This window comes from Pteropus vampyrus, unplaced genomic scaffold, assembly GCF_000151845.1.
Source record: "Pteropus vampyrus isolate Shadow unplaced genomic scaffold, Pvam_2.0 Scaffold197, whole genome shotgun sequence".
NCBI lineage: Eukaryota > Metazoa > Chordata > Mammalia > Chiroptera > Pteropodidae > Pteropus > Pteropus vampyrus.
This window is the reverse complement of record NW_011888978.1, coordinates 2,881,226-2,893,972: the sequence shown is the minus strand read 5'-3', so window position 1 is coordinate 2,893,972 and position 12,747 is coordinate 2,881,226. Positions and strand designations below refer to the sequence as shown.

Genomic DNA, 12,747 nt, shown 5'->3' with positions numbered 1-12,747 from the left:
AACTCTAGAACTGTTTAGGCAGTAGAATCAGCTATGTCTTAAGCTCTTTTAGATGTGGAGGGGTGAGGGAAAGAAAAGATCCTACTTCAGATTTAGTCCAAGGAGAGAACAGCAGTGGATATGAGGATCTGTAGTTGATCTAAGCCCTCAGTGAGGCTCCATGAGACAGCTTGTAGGGGTGATGGGAGCCATGTGTGTAGGTGGAGCTGCCCAGGGGGCATATGTAGAGTCAGAAGAGGAAAGGTTCCAGATAGAATGGGCCCAAGAACATCTACGGGGCAATGGACTGGGGCATCAGTATAGCGTGAGTAGAAGAAATCAGATTGAGTAGATGAGGCATGAAGGGACATGGGAATGTGAGGACCACTTTTTTAAGACACAAATGAACAGGAGGCAGGATATGAAAGGAGGACCTGGAAGGAAAGATATAGTTGAAGGAATTTTAAGTCTACTTTTTGACATTTTTTTAAACTTTTTATGTGGAAATAAATTTAATTATAAGAATAATAATAAGAATTTCAAGAATAAGAATAGTAAATAATTTCAAGAATAAGAATAATAAAAAGATACTCAACTCATATTCACGTGTAGTTAACATTTTTCATTTTTCTTTCTCTCTCTCTCTCTTGCTCTTTCATACATGTAATTATTTTTCTAAACCATTTGAAGGTAACTCACATACATCACGCCTTTTACCGCTAAGTACTTCAGTGTATATTTAGTAAGGATAAGCATATTTTACCTAACTTACTGTCCATATTCCAATTTTGTCAATCAACACAATTTTTTATAACAGTTTTTCCCTCCAGTACAGGTCCGCTCGGTTATGTATTGAGTGGCCAAGTCTCTTTAGCCTTCTTTAATCTGGAACATTTCTATAGCCTTTCTTTGTTTTTTATGAAAATGATATTTTTGAAGAATACAAATACCTTTTATTGGAATGTTCTTCATTTTTGGATTTACGTGATGTTTCCTTGTGAGTCAATTCAAGTTGTGCATTCTTATAGATGTCCTCAGAGTGTCACTTTTGGAAACACATGATGTCCATCTGCCTCCACTAGTGATATTAAATTACAACACTTAGCCAAGGCATCGTCTCATTTCTCCACTGTGTAATTACTATTTTCCCCTTGCAGTCTGAGGACATATTTTAAGAACATGCAGATATACTGCTCCTTGTCAAAGTGTCTCCCTAGATTTAGAATCCATTGCTAATTCTCCCAATTCATTCTTTATTCCAGGAGTTGTAGAACACTAATTTTATTTTTTCCAACTCTACTACTCTCTCCATGTTTGCCAACCAGCCCTGGCATTCTACTGTAAGCAAAAGGCCTCCCTTTCTCCCCCATTTGTATCTGTATGGACTTGTGAAATCCTATTTCCAATGATTTATAATTCATTACTGTACTTAATTATTACAGATCCTGAGTTGGGCGTTCTAGCTGGCTCTTGTGCTCTTGTATGTTGGTGTGCCCCATCTTCTTACCTACTAGTGTAACAGGATGCCCAGGCTGATCCTGTCCGTGTCTTGCCCCGAGTCTGGAAACCACCAGTTTCCCGTTGGTACGCGGTAGTAGTACAGACTGAGAATGGTGCTGGGTGGGCTCATTGCCACTCAGGTGTTCTTGCTTCTTAGCTTTTCAGTAGACAGAGCTAGAGAATATTTATACATATATATACAAATATACATACATCTGAATGTGCACATGTATGTACATATGTGTGCATGTGTATATATACATTGATTTCATTTTATTCTTTGCAGAACGTTCAATAAGTTAAAACTATACAAAAAGCTGTACTCATAGTGTCTCTCTCCCCTGTCCCTCCTACCCCACCCCTTACAGGTAACAGGGTTCACTGTTTTGTGGTTTCTCTCATTACTGTAAGCATAAGCAGATATATGTTTCTTGTCTTAATTTTCTTCTTTCTTACACAAAATGTAGCATATATACTCTCTTTTACTTTACAATATGTTCTGGAAACTGCTCCCCATCAGTCAGTTTATAAAGATGTTCCTCATTCTCCTTTAGTACTGATTGTGTATGTGTGCTGTAGTTTAATAACCACCCATCTGCGCTTGGACTTGTAGGCAGAAAACGTAGTTTTCCAGATTTTGTAGTTGCAAATAATGCTACATGGATAATTTTGTACATACATACTTTTGTATTGTTGGAAGTGTATCTTCCATATAAATTCCTAGATAGGATTTCTGGATTGAAGTATAAATGCATACATACTTGTATTCGATATTGGCAAATACCCCTCAAGAGAGGTTATGCAAGTTTGCATTCTCGGCAATGTATGAGAGTGCCTGTTTTCCCCACAGCCTCTTCAACAGAGTAAATTGTCAAGCTTTTGAATAGTTGCCAATCTGATAGGCTAGAATTGGTATCTTAGTCTAGTTCTTATTTGTATTTCTCTTATGAATGAGATTGAAAACAAGTTTAAGGACCATCATTTAATATTAATATCATTTTAATATTTCTATGAATTGTCTGTTCATGTCTTTTGCCCATTTTTCTGTAGGATTTTCAGTCTTTTTTTTCTTCCATTTTGAAAATTGTATGGTAAGGATGTTAGCCTTTATATAGGATGCATGTTGTAAATATTTTCTTCTGCTTTGTCATATCTTTCTTGATTTTGCTTATGGTATTTTTGACATGCAATTTATTTTATTTTCGTGTAGTCAAAAATATCAATCTTTTACTGCATCTGGATCCTAGTTAGAACAATTTCTCTATACTCAGGTTATAGAGGCATTCATCCATATTTTGTTCTAGTATTTGTATAGTGTCGCTTTTTTATGTTAGAACTCTGCAGTTTATTCCTTTGTGTGATGTAAAGAATGGTTCTAATTTTATCTTTTTTCAAACAGCTTTATAGTTCTAACATCATTAAAAAGACCATCTTTGCCCCAATAATTTGACACACCATCTTTATCATATGTTTAATTTCTATGTGTAATTAGGACTATTTCTGGACTTTCCATTCTATTCCATTTGTACACTAGTACTAAACTGGTATGGTTATAGGGCCTTTGTGATACACTTTAATATCTAGTATGGCTTGTGTCCCCTCATAGCTCTTCCTTGTCTGTTATTTCTCCAGCGTTTTTTGTGTGTTTATTTTAGGAGATTCGATTTCATATCTATAGGAACTTGAACATCTTTCTCTCCTGAGGGCAGAGGTTGAGGTGGAGGGTCCAAGGCCAAAGGGAATGGATGGAGCAGGGTCCCTGATGTGTGTGGAAGCAGGATTCAAAGCACAGATAAAAGGTATGTTGTTGCCAATGGTTTTGGAATTCCACTACTCACCCAGTAGCCCTCACATGTTAAGTGACATGGACTGCTCTGCCCTACGTATTAAAGAAAGGGAGCAAGGAACTAGGCCATGCTGTCATTCCTCAGTGACCTCTGAAGATCTCTTACCTAATATCACTTAATAGTCATTTTGTGAAGCTTTCTCCACTGAACCCCCTTTTGGTTTAATGTGTAGTGAGTGGTGCTTTGTTTTATTGTCTTAGTGATATTCTGAATTCCTAGCTTCTCTTTTTCTGTAAATTTTATTTCGGTCCATCATTCTAGTCCTATAAGCATAAGTTGGATTGTGAATGTAGTTCTTTATACATGTCTACCCCAGAATATGTATTTTACTTTCCTTGTACTGCTCCTGCTTTCTCCTCGCGTTTACATATAGGATTTCTAAGTAGGACTGACAGAATTCCAAAGTACTGACCCAAGAGATTCTGATACCCAGGGTAAGAGGGGAGATTCAGATTTTAACTAAGTCTAATTACAAATATCTAACTGTCTAAAGCTGAGTGATAAGGGACTTATAACTGTTTCTTTTCTTCTCAGGAGTCAGTCTGTCAGTAGGTAGATGCTGATGGAGTGCCAGCTGTGTGTAGAGTGTCTTCAGGGGAAGAAAGCATCCTCTTAAACTCCTCTGGAAAGGAGTTTACCTTTCCTGAGTCCTGTACTTTATCCTCGGGTTCCAACCCTGATCCAATAACCTGACTTCAAATAAATAACAAAATAAATAATAATAGCATATAGCACTCAACAAGAGATATGCATTGTTTTCAACATTTTACATATGTTCTCTAATATTCACACCAACTCTGTTGTCTTCAGATGAGGAAACTGTGGCACAAAGAGATTAAATACCTTTGTCAAGGTCACACAGCTAGGTATTTGAGCCTAGGCAGAATTATTTTGTGTGTGTGTGTGTGTGTTTAACAGTTTGTGCTTTTGCTTCTGATATTTGATATTCTCTGACTGCAGTTAGCCTGTTCATCAAGTAGGAGTAAAAGCCTCTTTGTCTAGCAGGCCAGAGTGTTCCTCCATATACTCCCATGTTTACCCACTTTCCAGGATCAGTGTCTTCCTTGGAGGGGAGATCCAGAAGGCCATAACAGCAGGCTTGTTTCTGTTTCATCTCTGACATAACTATCTTCATGATTTTATAAGCACCTCCCCAATACTTCCACCCAGGTACTGATTTCTCCACTTCTTTAGTTTTGCCTGTCTTGTCGTCTTTTGTCTTATTAATCTTTTTGTCTCCTCTTTTTCAGAGATTTCTTCTCTCCTCTGTTTATTTTTCCATGACTTGGTGACCTTTTTCAAAAACTGACCAACATTTCCCTTGGTTCTGTCCATTATTTCAGCCCATTCCAACTTGCCCTCATGCTGAGCTGTATGCGAGAATAGAAAAGCTCTTTGTTTCATTGAAAATCCAGAGCTCTAGCATTTTAACATTAGTTCCATAGGGGCAGAAATTTTGGCATGTCCACCACTGGGTCCCAGTGGTTAAAAATGGTACGCAGTATGCAGTCAGTTATACACTTGTCGAATGAATGGGTGAATTTGGAGTAATTCTTCTAGATTCTTCTAAACAAAATGAACAAGTATCATTTTCATTTTCTTGGTTTAGTGTCACATTTTAAGACGAGGGGCACTGAGGACGAATCACCTGGAAAGTGCGAAAACGTTGGAAATGCAGAATCTCTGTGGCTAAGAGTAGAAGGTTGTCACAAGGATCACATGCAAGAATCTAAGGTTGCTGAAACTCATGATTGGGACAGTAAGGTAGAAAATCGGTTGGAAAAGCCCGAGGGAAAAAAGATGAAGGAAGTCAAAAGTGGCATCAGGGAAAAGGTTGGAAAAGCCAAGAACACAGCAAATATAAAGACAGAACAGGAAGATGAGGCATCTGAGAAAAGTTTGCATCTGAGCTCAAAACATGTTACACACCAGACCATTCTTGTAGAACGGAAAAGCATTGAACAAGGCAAGTGTGAGGAGAACATTAATGGAAATTCTCACCCTCGTCTGCAGCAGAAAAGCAATGCTGTTAAGAAATCCCATAAATGTGATGAGTGTGGGAAATCTTTCAAATATAATTCCCGCCTTGTTCAACATAAAATTATGCACACTGGGGAAAAACGCTATGAGTGCGATGACTGTGGAGGGACTTTCCGGAGCAGCTCGAGCCTTCGAGTCCACAAGCGGATCCATACTGGGGAGAAGCCGTACAAGTGTGAGGAATGTGGGAAAGCCTACATGTCCTACTCCAGCCTTATAAACCACAAAAGCACCCATTCTGGGGAAAAGAACTGTAAGTGTGATGAATGTGGAAAATCTTTCAATTATAGCTCTGTTTTGGACCAGCATAAGCGAATCCACACTGGGGAGAAGCCTTATGAATGTGGCGAGTGTGGAAAGGCCTTCAGGAACAGCTCTGGTCTCAGAGTCCACAAAAGGATCCACACAGGGGAGAAGCCCTACGAATGCGACATCTGTGGGAAAACCTTCAGTAATAGCTCTGGCCTTAGGGTCCACAAAAGGATCCACACAGGTGAAAAACCCTATGAATGCGATGAGTGTGGGAAGGCCTTCATTACTTGCAGAACACTTTTAAACCATAAAAGCATCCACTTTGGAGATAAACCTTACAAATGTGATGAGTGTGAAAAATCATTTAATTATAGCTCTCTCCTCATTCAGCATAAAGTTATCCACACTGGAGAGAAGCCTTACGAATGTGATGAATGTGGGAAGGCCTTCAGGAATAGCTCAGGCCTAATTGTGCATAAAAGGATCCACACAGGAGAGAAACCTTACAAGTGTGATGTCTGTGGCAAAGCATTCAGCTATAGCTCAGGCCTCGCAGTCCATAAAAGCATTCACCCTGGGAAGAAAGCTCATGAATGTAAGGACTGTGGGAAATCCTTTAGCTATAACTCACTTCTCCTTCAGCATAAAACCATTCACACTGGAGAGAGACCTTATGTGTGCGATGTGTGTGGGAAAACCTTCAGAAACAATTCAGGCCTCAAAGTTCACAGGAGGCTCCACACTGGGGAAAAACCATATAAGTGTGATGTGTGTGGGAAAGCGTATATCTCACGCTCTAGCCTTAAAAACCACAAAGGAATCCATCTTGGGGAGAAGCCCTATAAATGTAGCTATTGCGAGAAATCCTTCAATTACAGCTCTGCCCTTGAGCAACATAAAAGGATCCATACAAGGGAGAAACCTTTTGGATGTGATGAGTGTGGAAAAGCCTTCAGAAATAATTCAGGCCTTAAAGTACATAAACGAATCCACACTGGGGAGAGACCTTACAAATGTGAAGAATGTGGGAAAGCCTACATCTCACTCTCAAGCCTTATAAATCATAGAAGTGTACACCCTGGGGAAAAGCCTTACAAGTGTGACGAGTGTGAAAAAGCTTTCATCACATACCGAACCCTTATAAACCACAAAAAAATTCATCTTGGGGAGAAGCCCTACAAATGCGATGTGTGTGATAAATCTTTTAATTACACTTCACTTCTTTCTCAACACAAAAGAGTCCACACTAGAGAGAAGCCCTATGAATGTGACAGGTGTGAGAAGGTCTTCAGAAACAACTCAAGCCTTAAAGTGCATAAAAGAATCCATACTGGGGAGAAACCCTATGAATGCGACGTGTGTGGAAAAGCCTATATCTCGCACTCAAGCCTTATTAACCATAAAAGTACTCACCCTGGCAAGACACCCTATACATGTGATGAATGTGGAAAAGCTTTTTTCTCAAGCAGAACTCTTATAAGTCATAAAAGAGTCCATCTTGGGGAGAAACCTTTCAAATGTGTCGAGTGTGGGAAGTCTTTCAGTTACAGCTCACTCCTTTCTCAACATAAGAGGATCCACACTGGGGAGAAACCCTATGTATGCGATAGGTGTGGGAAGGCCTTCAGAAACAGCTCGGGCCTCACAGTTCATAAAAGGATCCACACAGGTGAGAAACCCTATGAATGTGATGAGTGTGGGAAGGCATACATCTCGCACTCAAGTCTTATCAACCATAAAAGCGTCCACCGTGGGCAGCAGCCCTATAATTGTGAATGTGGGAAATCCTTCAATTACAGATCGGTTCTTGACCAACACAAAAGGATTCACACTGGAAAGAAGCCATACCGATGTAATGAGTGTGGGAAGGCTTTTAATATCAGATCAAATCTCACCAAGCATAAAAGAATCCATACTGGAGAAGGATCTTTAAATGTGACAATGATGGGAAGTCATAGGGGCCCACCACAAAAGAGAACTCAAGAGTGTGGGAATGTTCTGGATGGGACCAGGATGAGCTTGTCTCTGTAAGAGGCAGAGCTTACCAAGTCTCAGAGAACTCAAGTGGAAGAAAAAACTTATGAATGTAAGAATATCAGAGGTCCTTGTTCATGGTTTATAATTTACATAGTACAAATGAAACCATGAGTCATCTTTTCTATGTGATCTTCAATCATACCCAGCAAGGAAGCCTCCAGTGTCAAGGTAGTTGAGCCCTTATGGAATGTAAAATGGTTTATACTAGGGATAAAACCTATCAGAGTGATGGAATGTTAAAACCTTCAAATAAGCAGACATTTCTGGACATGAAAGAAAACAGATGAGGAAAAGATTTCAATTCGAAGTCATAGTGTCACCATTAGAAAGTTCATATTTGGGTAAATTCTGTCAGTCAAAATGTGAAACATTCAGGTATAGTTTTGGATCCCAGTTATACATTGGTCAGCGGAAAAATCCCAAGAAGGGTCTCCAACAGGCAAATTCAGGGAGAGAGAGGCTTCAGGGAATATAAATTTATTTAACAGTGATCATGAAGTATAAACTTCATATAATTGATTTGAGGGGAGTGATGACAAAATCTGAAACAATTTGAATTTTGTAGGAAAAATAACTACCAAATCTAACATGAGACAGGAGAGTCGCTCAAAAAAAAAAAAAAAAGCAAGTTAATAGGACTATACCGTTGTAATTTTGCGTTATTCTAGTTGAGTGAGTGAAACTTGAAAAATTTTGAGTGAACTCCCTCAACGAATGATGAATATGTGATAAATGAAAACCTCACACATTACACTACACATAAAGTGTTCTTCCGTGGAGAGAAATTCAGCACATTAACTAATTAATGGAACATGTCTTCATGAATTTGCACCTTACACCAAAAGAATTGATTCAGGGATTCCTAGGAATAGGAGTGCTGAGAAGGAGGGCATTTTATTGCAGGAGCTAAAAAAACTAGCTACCAATAATCAGCAGGAGGAAATTCATGTTTCTTAGTAATCCTGTTAAATGGTTGATTGTTTTGGTCTGTGTTATTGTAGAGTTCATGCACTACATGTGTGTATTGTCTGTTGTAAAATGTTATGAATACTTTGTCCAGAGCTCACTCACTTTAGGCCATGAAGAGAGCCAGGTAGTTGTGATGAGGTAGGTGGAACTCCAATAAAGAAATTCCTCCAAAGTGAACAGGCCGTGCCTGAGTAGATGGAGCAGCATGTGAGAAAGCCATTCATGTCACATCTTTGTGGGGTAAGTTATGCCAGATACAAACAAAGGAGGGCAGCAGGGGCTAATCCCTCAGGGCCAGCAGCTCAAGTGTCACTAGAAGTTAGATGGTGCATCCACCAGGAGAAGCACAGAATGGATTGAGCATCACATGCTAGGGCTCGATCCTAACTCCAGGGAGTGGGCAGGCTCTGTGAGTGATCATCACCACACAGAAACAGTTCTGTTGGGAACAGATAGAATTTAACAAAATATGCACTTTGTATAATGCTCTTAACTGTGTAACTCAGAGGGTGAAAGGAGAGGCTTCCAAGACAAGTCCAAACATGCTCTGGATGGGCCCCATCTCTGGAGACTGAATTCTAACTCAGGTCTCTGCGGCTCCAGAATTCACTTTTTACAAGAGAACAATCTAGGCAGGTAGTGTCCTTGCTCTCTAGGATTCTGTGTCTCTAGCCACAAAGTTTCCATACCTCTCTAGGACTATAATTTTTTCATTTTGTCTCCAAACCCTCAGCAGTAAGTTTTGATGGAGGGGGAAGGGATGGGACTAGAAAAGGGAGAGGAAAAGCATTTCTGCCACACAACTCCACTTTGGAATGTTACTGCCGCACTTGCTCCTTGCCCTCTACAAGCAGCACTGGCAAATATTATCCTTTCCATTTAATTAACTTAATTCAGCTAATACTTGCTGAGGATCCGCTGGGCACAGTCCACTGTCCTAAGCGCTAGGCACAGGAATAAATAAAGGACAAAGGAAAGTCCACAAGCAGAGCCACCCTAATGGATGCTGAATGACACAGCATTCAGAGGAAAGTGCCCACCACTAGCTGGGAAGAGGCAGCAGTGACATCTGGTGAAACAATTCAGTTTTTTTTGTTTTTTTTTTTTTTTAAGAGGGAGGCATGAGAAATGAGTTCGCCTGATCAAAGGCAGCATCAGAAAAGCTCACACGTCCTCTAGAGTGGCCAGTCCCTGACAGGGCTGGTACCCATTTGGCAGAAAGGAGGAAAGCCATGGAATTATCAATTGCTTGGAGTCACTGGTTATCTACTGGTCTTTTGTTTATTAAAGATCAGCACTATTTTAGATGATTGGGCTACTTGAGGCTTCTGTGTGGCCAGGGCTTGAGGCCTTCACCCTTCCTCGTGCACACACACACCCCTACCCCTGCTTGAGCTCCACCTGTACCTAATGCACTACCTACCTTCAGGAGAGACACATATTTAATAAGGAAGAAGATGGCCATCGCTCAGTTGGGGCTATGGAGTGCCCCGGCCTGCTGAGCGCTGGGACATGCTCCCACTGAGGCCTCCATTGCCTCTGACCCACAGGAAACAGGCCTCTTGGTCTCAGCCTACATAGGGACAGATACATTCAGCGTGGGCTAAATTCCAGGCGAGGAGGGGACTTGAGTCTGCAGCCATTCCAGGTGGACTTTATGGTGCAGATCCAGTGAGGTGCCACTGCACCCGTGCAGGCCACTTCAGGACTTGAGCTGGTTTAGGGACCACCACCCCCTACCTCTTTTCAGAGAAAATGCTTGATATTCAGGAAGAAAAAAATGCGAACATGTAAAAGCAGTGTCTAATTCATAGGGCTAAAGATAGGTAAAACTGAAATGTTGGGCAATGGGTAAATCTTCCAAAAGCTGGAAGATCTGCATAAAAGTGGTCTGCAGTGCTTGTATTTGGGAGGAGGGTAAAGATGTGTTAAAGTCTAGATTTTGTTGACTATTTTGATAAAATGTTATGAGCAAGCACTAGAAGGATAGAAATATATAAAAACCTGGACCGGAAAACCTCAGTCTAGAAAAGAGAAAGGCAATATTGAAAAGGTGGATCATACTTTCTGGTAAAGGCAGGCTGGGTTGTGTGGGTCAATTTCCCACCAAAAACAATGTAAAAATGCCTGCATTCTTAAAAATGTAGATAGTATTCCCTCCTCTTCAAAAGAGCAGTGAGAGTGAAAAGAGAGTGCAATTTAAACAGGCATAGCAGTTTAAAAATGGGATCCTGTCATCAGAGGGGAACACCAAAGCGGTTTATGCCCCAGACTGTTTGCTGGTGTTACACAGTTGAGCACCAATTCAGCCACAGGAAGTGAAAGAGAAGGTTATGGCCAGGCCCTTCTGAGAATGAATCTTATAGACCTTTCCAAAGTTAAGCTAGGTTCCTAACCTGCTCCTTGGGGTAAGAAAAACCAGGTCTGAACTCATCTCCCAGCCCCAGGGGACTGTGGAGACAGTGGCCTTATTACTAAGCAGAGCAGGTGGGGGTGGCGGTGGGAGACATCCTTGACACCCTGTGGTTACTGGCCAACCCTTACAACCCAGAGAAAACCTGAGACCTGGCAGAAGCAACACAAAACTGCTTTGGAAGATGACTTCTCCAATCCAGACCTCAAGTGAATCTTACAGATGATTTTCGAGGGGCAACTAATGATCAAAGATAATTAGGCTCATAAGGGAAAAAGGCAACATGACAAAACCAGAAGGAAAAAAGAGACTCACATAGACTTCACATATTGAATTATTGGTTACATTTGTGGGAAATAATTGTCTTTGGCAACAGATTGTGACACGGGAAAAAAGAGTTGGTGAAAAATATGAAAGATGGGTGAAGAAATCAAGAATGCAGCTTGGATATGGAAAAATATGGGATAACACAGAGAAGGGAAGGTTTCATTGGAAGTTTAATACATATTTAATCTTAGTCTCAGCAGGCAAGGACAAAACAAAAAGGACAAAGAGAATGGGATTGAGAATTATAAGCCTATAGATACAAAAGCCTAAAGCATACAAAGATATATTTATAAAAAACATCTACACATACCACAGTGTAAAAAGAAAAAAAAAAAATGACAGCTAAAGGCAAAAAAATTTCCCTTTAAGGGAACAATAGACTTCTCAATAGCAACAATGGAAGCCAAAAGAATGGAATGAAAACATCTGTATAAAGAGAAGATAACTGTCAACCTAGAATTTTATACCCAGTGAAAAGATCTTTAAGAAAAGGGACAAAACAAGCAGATTTTAAGACAAAAATTTGTTTTCATTATCCACTACTGACCCCCACTAAAGGAAGTTCTAACAAATGCATTTTAATACAGAAGGAAAGTGTTTCCAGATGGTGTTTTGAGTTACAAAAAAAAAAAATAAAGAGCCAAGAAAGTAAATACATAGGCAAATGTCAATGAACATTATGTAAAACAATAAAATCAAGTTAAAACTTAAAATTTTTATCAGACAGCAATAACATTAAGTCAAGAGTAAAAAAGATTGAAGTATTATATATAAAGATAAAGGTTTTGGTTAATATGCATATTGTAAAATCTAGGAGAATCATAAAATAGGGTGTGTAATTTCAATACTAGTAGAGAAAAAAAGAATCTTTAAAAATAAAAGGACAAGTAAAAGAGAAGGATGGGACAGAGCTAAAAAATAAAAAGATGGTTGATCTTAAGCCAAAAGTATTAGTATTTACATTCTATTTAATTTCATTAAATGACAAAGATTAGCAGACAATATCTTAGTCTGTTCAGGCCACTATAACAAAATGCCACTGGGTGGCTTATAAACAACAAAAATGTGTTCTGGAGCCTGGAACCCCACGGTCAGAGTGTTTGGAGATCACTCTGTCTTCTGGGTCTTGGATTGTTAATTATATCCTCACATGGTGGAAAGGGCTGAGAAATTTTGTGGGGTCTCTTATAAGACCACTATTCTCATTTGTGAGGGTGCCACTCTCGTGACCTAATCACTTCCCAAAGGTCTCACCCCGTAACACCATCACACTGGGCATTAGGATTCCAACATGCAACTTGGTGGGGGGGGACACAAATATTTTGACCATGACAGGACAAAAGTGAAAAACCCCACTACAGCTGCATCCAAGAGACTCACCTT

At 39.9% G+C, this 12,747-nt stretch overlaps 1 protein-coding gene across 2 annotated transcripts in view; it reads left to right on the top strand.

Annotated features, from left to right (window-relative positions):
* Window positions 1–9,945, top strand: part of ZFP62 (ZFP62 zinc finger protein) — a 13,607-nt gene extending 3,662 nt beyond the window's left edge. Inside the window, exons 2-3 of one of the 2 annotated variants that reach the window (XM_011371994.2) lie at window positions 3,135–3,278; window positions 4,936–9,945. In XM_011371994.2, the coding sequence (XP_011370296.1) occupies window positions 3,221–3,278; window positions 4,936–7,649 (2,772 nt within the window). In that variant the 5' untranslated portion in view covers window positions 3,135–3,220 and the 3' untranslated portion in view covers window positions 7,650–9,945. The remainder of the gene's footprint in view (window positions 1–3,134; window positions 3,279–4,935) is intronic. The other variant, XM_011371998.2, reaches the window with a different exon arrangement.
* Window positions 9,946–12,747: the final 2,802 nt, after the last annotated feature.